Consider the following 6,300-nt stretch of genomic DNA (forward strand, 5'->3'; position numbering starts at 1 on the left):
CAACAATCGGGCCGACAAAGACCGGAGCGGCATATTCAGGCGATGGGGACGATTCGGGGAGGCTTTACCGTTTGGATGGAGTTGCTCATATCGCCGAGGTGATCAACAACGAGGTTAGTGGTTTCTGATATTGCGCTGTTGATAGCTTTTTTTGTTAGTGGTTAATGGTAGTCTTTGATGATAGCCGTTTATGATAGTGGTATTTGTTAGTGGTTTAGGATAGTGATTTTTATCAGCGGTTTAGGATAGTGGTAATAGCCTAGTGGTTTATGTTAATGGTTTTTGATAGTGGTTTAGGATAGTGGTCTAGCCTAATGGTTTTTGTTAATGGTTTTTGATAGTGGTTTACGTTATTGTTATCGGTTTAGGATAGTGGTATAGGCTAGTGGTTTTTGTTAATGGTTTTTGATAGTGGTTTATGCTAGTGTTAGTGGTTTTTGTTAATGGTTTTTGCATGTGGATTATGTTAGCGCTTTTTGTTAATGATTTTTGTTAATGGTTTTTGCATGTGGATTATGTTAGCGGTTTTTGTTAATTATTTTTGTTAATGATTTTTGCATGTGGATAATTTTAGTGGTTTTTGTTAATGATTTTTGCATGTGGATTATGTTAGTGGTTTTTGTTAATGGTTTTTGTTAACGGTTAATGATTACCTTTTTGGTTCTTTACGACGTGAATTTTATATGTTAGTGGTATTTTAATTTGTTCTAATTATGCGGTTCATCTGTTGGCTAGCCCCAGCGTTGCATATCGAGCGTGCGGCGGCAGCAGGGGATGCGTCTTGATGATAGGTACGTTCCGTACTTGCAGATGGCCGGATTATACCATCTTGCGAGACTGAACGACAGATGGTTCCGCATAGACGAGCCCCTTGTGAGTGCATTCGTCGAGAGGTGGCGGCCTGAGACGCACACCTTCCACATGCCGTTCGGAGAGTGCACCATCACGCTTCAGGACGTCGCGTACCAGCTAGGGTTGCCAGTGGACGGACATTACGTTAGTGGTTTCCTGACAGACTTCCACCTATACATTGAGGGTGGCCGGCCAGCTTGGCAGTGGTTTCATGAGTTGCTCGGCGTCTTACCTCCTGAAAACCAAATTAAAAAATTTGCAGTGAACTGCACCTGGTTCCAGGAGACTTTTGGGGAGTGCCCCGACGGGGCCGATGAGGAGACAGTTAGGCGCTTTGCCCGTGCCTATATCATGATGTTGTTGGGCACCCAGCTGTTTGCCAACAAGTCCGGCAATCGTATACACATCAGATGGCTACCCTTCGTTGCTAGGCTTGAGGAGATGGGTGGCTACAGTTGAGGATCGGCGGCACTAGCGTGGTTGTACCAGTGCATGTGCCGAGTGACCAACAGACATGTCGTGAAGTTAGGTGGGCCATTACAGTTACTCCAGTCGTGGATCTTTTGGCAGTTTCCTGGTTTTAGGCCTCGTGGGTATGATGCGTTTAGCTGGCCCCTTTCCTCGAGGTACCACTATTGTTTTCTACTATGTATTCTTGTTGTAGTTATTTTCAATTTTGCAAGCAATTTAATGGCTTTTAAATTCATTCATGAATGTAGTACAATGTTTAACTTCTTAAGCAGGTGGTCAGGTTACAATCCTGGGATTAGCAACAAGGGACCTCGGGTGCAGAATGTTCGACTGAGGATCGACTTGCTACAGCCTCGGGATGTAAGTGCGCTAAGCTCATATTTATATTTAATACTTGTTTCAGTCTATATCGTTTAACAAATTCGTCAAATGGATTTCATTTGCTTTTTTCAATTTATATGTATGCCCTATAGCGCACTCGACGTCATCCAGGTTGTCCATCCGGAGGTCTTGGAGCCTAGGCATACGATGTTATGGCGGTGTGTGACGTCCCTGATATATTTTGCGGTGGTTGAGTGGCATCAGGTTGATAGAGTGTTACCGCAGTTTGGCGGCGTACAGCCCCCACTGCATCCCGCCCTGAACATCGACTTCTTGATGTCGAAGGACGGGAGAGGAGGTGACCGTTGGTTCCCGTCCCACTTACAGTACTGGCATCTTCACTGGGAGACTCGAGCGGAGCACATTTTACAGTTCGACATCGTGGCCGACCCGAGTCCGTCGCATGAGTTCTTGGGATGGTGGCATCAGCACGGAAAGAGATTCTTGTCACCAGAGATGTACTTGGGGGATCAGAGAGGTATTCCTATTCCGGACGAGGCGACGCAGAGGGGTGCCGGCCGAGTTCCTGATATGGAGCGAGTCGACGACGTTCCTGACAGGCGTCGGGACACGTCGTAGCCAGCGTGAGTGGCGGTAGCTGGATCATGCTATGGAGGAGGGTGATGAGGCTGGTAGGGGGGCGGGAGACGACGTGGGCGTGGAGGCAGGAGGAGGGGGGCTGCTGCTAGAGACGATGTCCCTGATCATGGTCGGGGTGCAGCTGGAAGAGGTGCTGCTATGGGGGATGCTAGGCCCGTTCACGGGGGGCATGATGGTGAGTGGTATGGATCTGGTATGGGAGATCCCTCGAGTCAGACTGCCACTGGGCTTGGCATAGGACCGCTCGGAGATTACTTCGTCGGTGTTCCCGGTGACGACCAGACACTTCAGGAGAGTACGCCATGGGTGAGTTCGGGGTCCATGTTTCCAGACTTCCTTGCTGGTGATGGGATTGTCGCCGAGTTCGGTGGACCACATTTCCTTGATGATATCCAGACCATCATGCAGGAGGATGAGGCTGCCCGAGGACGGGGTCAGACGACAGGGACACAGGCTCCGTTAGATGTAGATTTGAACGAGCCTCCCACGGCGGCTCCTGTGCAGGCTTTTGCCCTCGGTGGGACGCCAGCATCCGCACATACTCCTGGGTCACATTCAGTTGCTAGGCCGTCATCATCCAGACCCATACATGTCCCGCCCGGGACGCCCACACAGCCTGCTCCGGATGATGATGGCGATGATATTGAGGATGAGGAGCCGTTTATACAGAGAGGTCAGAGGACACGGGTTCCACGCCGTTGTTTCACGGGGTCGCACCTGTTTAGATGATTGGGGGATGATGGTGTATGATGTCTCTTTATGTTTGTATTATGTATTTTGTTTTTGTTATCGGTGTTATGTCTGAGTGCCCTAGGTCATTATTTCATGCAGCAGTTACGTTGATGTTATCGTATTTTGTATTAGTCACTTCCACAGAATGTGTACTTTGTTTATGTAACTTAATTTTATAATTAGAAAGACATTCAACATACATATGTGGGTCGAAATACAAAATTCATCACTAAAAAATTATAAATGACCATACCTAGAACATCGCTTTCTAACGAAAATAAAATACAACTGACGAAACAAAGACAAATAAAAACAAACAACAGCACGTTCCTATTCATTCCCCCCGTGTGGGTGGCTCCTCCGGCCTGCGAACAACTCCGACGAGTGTGTCCTGCTTGCCTGCATAGGCCACATCTCTTTGGCCGGTTCGGATCTGCCTCATCCATATTGGTACGTATGCGGGTGGACCTCGGACGACCCTCCCTCGCACGCCTCATGTTCGGATCCGGTATAACGGTAGGCCCGTCATATGGTGGTCAGAAACCCTCCAGAATTGGAGGTGTAAATCCCAGCCGATAGACACCGAAAACGGAACTAAGGCGATAGACCTCGTGGACGTATGGCTGCCAAGTAAGACGTGAGTAGGCACAGCATGCCAGTGCGTGTGGACACGGGAAATGAAGTGCTTGGAAGTATCCACAATCACAAGTCTGAGAACCTAGTGAGACCCTGTAGCTACCCAGTGAGAACGAACCAGTCGGAGTCGTTTCTGCTACGGTGTACTCCGAGTTATCCCTATCATAAACAGTCACCGTGAAGCACCTAGCCGTCTTGAGGTTGGCCTCGATACACTTTACCAGGTATTGACTGAATTGTTGTCCGGTGCCCAGCTGCGCCTCGGCCTCCCTCCCCTTACGGACAAATAGCTCTGCCAACCTTCCGTATGTGGCCTTCACCAGCGAGCACACAGGGAGGTTCCTTACCCTCTTCAGGATTGAATTCACACACTCAGAGATATTGGTCGTCATGTGACCGAATCTCCGACCCTCATCACAATACTGGGTCCACAACGAATACTCAATCCGGTTTGCCCATTCACACATTGCCGAATTCTCAGAGCGCAGAATGTCAAACCAGTAGTCGAACTCCACTTCGGTCTTGGCATATGCGGCATTCACAAGAAGCCTCTAGGCGTCCTTGCCCTTGAAGGTGAGGGCGAAATTCGCTGCTACATGTCGAATGCAGAATGCCCGGTATGCAGCCGGAGGTAGCCATCCCCCATCAGGAGCCTCGAGCGCTGCCTTGATGCCGTTATGCCTATCTGAAATAACTAACAGACCTGGCTGAGGTGTCACGTGGTGGCGGAGGTGGGAGAGAAAGAAGGACCAAGACTCAGCATTCTCACCCTCAACTAGTGCAAATGCCACAGGGAGTATGCTGGAGTTCCCGTCTTGTGCAATCGCGACAAGCAACGTTCCCCCATACTTGCCATATAGATGGGTGCCGTCAATACTCACCAACAGCTTGCAATGACGAAAAGCCTCGATACAAGGGGGAACGTCCAGAATAGCCTCTGAAAAAAAGCCTGAGACTCGTCCAGCTGTCCCCCAACTCGAACAGGACAAGTCCTGAGGACTGCAACAGTACCAGACATCGTCAACTGAACTCCTAACACCCACCTAGGAAGCTCGTTGTACGAATCATCCCAGTCCCCATAGATGACAGCAACGGCCTTTTGTTTCGCCATCCATACCCTCCTATACGTAGGCCTGAACCCAAAGTGTGCGGCCGTGGCATTTAGAAGCACCTTGATGTTGACGGATGCATCAGCCCTCACCATTGGCATAATGAACGTCGCTATGACATGGTAGTCCAGACTCCTATGGTCGCTGGAGATGGAGGTGGCGAGACAAGTATGCGGTCCGTTGTACCGTTTGACTTCCCAGATGTCATTGCGCTGCCGGAGACTCAACCGAATCAACCATGTGCACCCATTCCCAAACTCAGAACACTTTCCCACATACCTGCGATAGTCAGACTCAACTACCTTGTACTGTACCCCTCGGCGGATGCTGTAGGTCTTCACACTCAACAGCGCCTCATCTTTATCCTAAAATTGTTGACCAACCTGGAACTCTGTCATACCGGTAGACCCTTCCGTATCTCTAGCGCCAAATCCAGTAAGCTACCCAGGATGTCCATCCTGCCTCATGGCATCCAGGTCCAACGATGAAAAATGGGGTGGGTACTGCTGTGTGCCAGAACTAGATCCACCTGTAGCCCCTCTCGGATCACTCGCTCCGAGATCATCGCCACTGTCATCAGCGATCATATCCGGCTCCACATCATCGTCATCTGGATCATCAAACAATCCTTCACCAACACCAGCCGGTGTAGGACAATGTACTTCGGTCGGAAGATGTTCCCCATATCGAACCTCGTCGCCAACGTTGCCGCTGAGATCAACAGCGAACGAAGGGGAGGCGACAGGCTGGATCTGTGGCTCATACACAGGTACGGAGGATGAAGCAACTGCAGGTCTCGAGCTTGAACCGGCCACCGTGGCTATAGTGTTGGTATTCTGGTTCGAACCACCCGAGCTGTATACCACGTCAACCAACTTTGCCAACAGCTCTGGTGTCCTCACCTCGGGAAACTGCCTGCGACAAAGAAACATGACCTGCAAGTCCTCATCACTCCCGATCGTGAAACAATCATACTTCACCGTATCATGGAGCACCGTGGTTGGAATGCGATAGAAAAACTTCTTAACCCTTTTCACTCCTTCCAGACCAAGCTTCACCAGCACAGAGCTAACGAGGGCATCGTAGCTCGTCATAGGCCTCACGATAATACATAGAGGATCCTTATCGGTGAACTTCACACCGGACCGAGTTTTTCTCTTAATCCCCCCTCTGTGGTGTACCAAGACTAGAAAACTATCCTCACTAGCCATCTCACCTCTCTGTTTAGAGCAACTCACGTTTACAGCATATATATAGAGCTCTGCTTCACAGTAATTCGAATCAACTTCATTCGCACTATATATATAATTCGAATCAACTAATTTCGAATTCACAAACTTTAGTAATTCGAATTAATATGATTCGAACTACATCTAACGTCACTCTTCCTTAGTAATTCGAATTGAATTGATTCGAATTTCTCCTATCTAATTCGATACATATTGTTTCAAACTACTACTACTTCATGCATGCATGTAATTCGACGTTAGTCAATTCGAACTATGTACAAGTATAATTC

The 6,300-nt window shown here is 48.8% G+C and overlaps 2 protein-coding genes across 2 annotated transcripts; one reads left to right on the plus strand and one right to left on the minus strand.

Annotated features, from left to right (window-relative positions):
• Positions 1-774: 774 nt before the first annotated feature.
• On the plus strand, positions 775-1,311 carry LOC140179999 (protein MAIN-LIKE 1-like). The gene is made up of 2 exons (XM_072220376.1): positions 775-791; positions 849-1,311. The coding sequence occupies exons 1-2, from the start codon at positions 775-777 to the stop codon at positions 1,309-1,311; spliced, it is 480 nt and encodes a 159-aa protein (XP_072076477.1).
• A 2,261-nt stretch (positions 1,312-3,572) lies between these two features.
• LOC114925476 (uncharacterized) lies at positions 3,573-4,139 on the minus strand. Its single transcript, XM_029293798.1, has one exon. It carries the CDS (start codon positions 4,137-4,139, stop codon positions 3,573-3,575), a length of 567 nt encoding a protein of 188 aa, XP_029149631.1.
• Between the last annotated feature and the right edge of the window lie 2,161 nt (positions 4,140-6,300).

This window comes from Arachis hypogaea, chromosome 16 (genome assembly GCF_003086295.3).
Source record: "Arachis hypogaea cultivar Tifrunner chromosome 16, arahy.Tifrunner.gnm2.J5K5, whole genome shotgun sequence".
In the NCBI taxonomy this organism is placed as follows: Eukaryota; Viridiplantae; Streptophyta; class Magnoliopsida; order Fabales; family Fabaceae; genus Arachis; species Arachis hypogaea.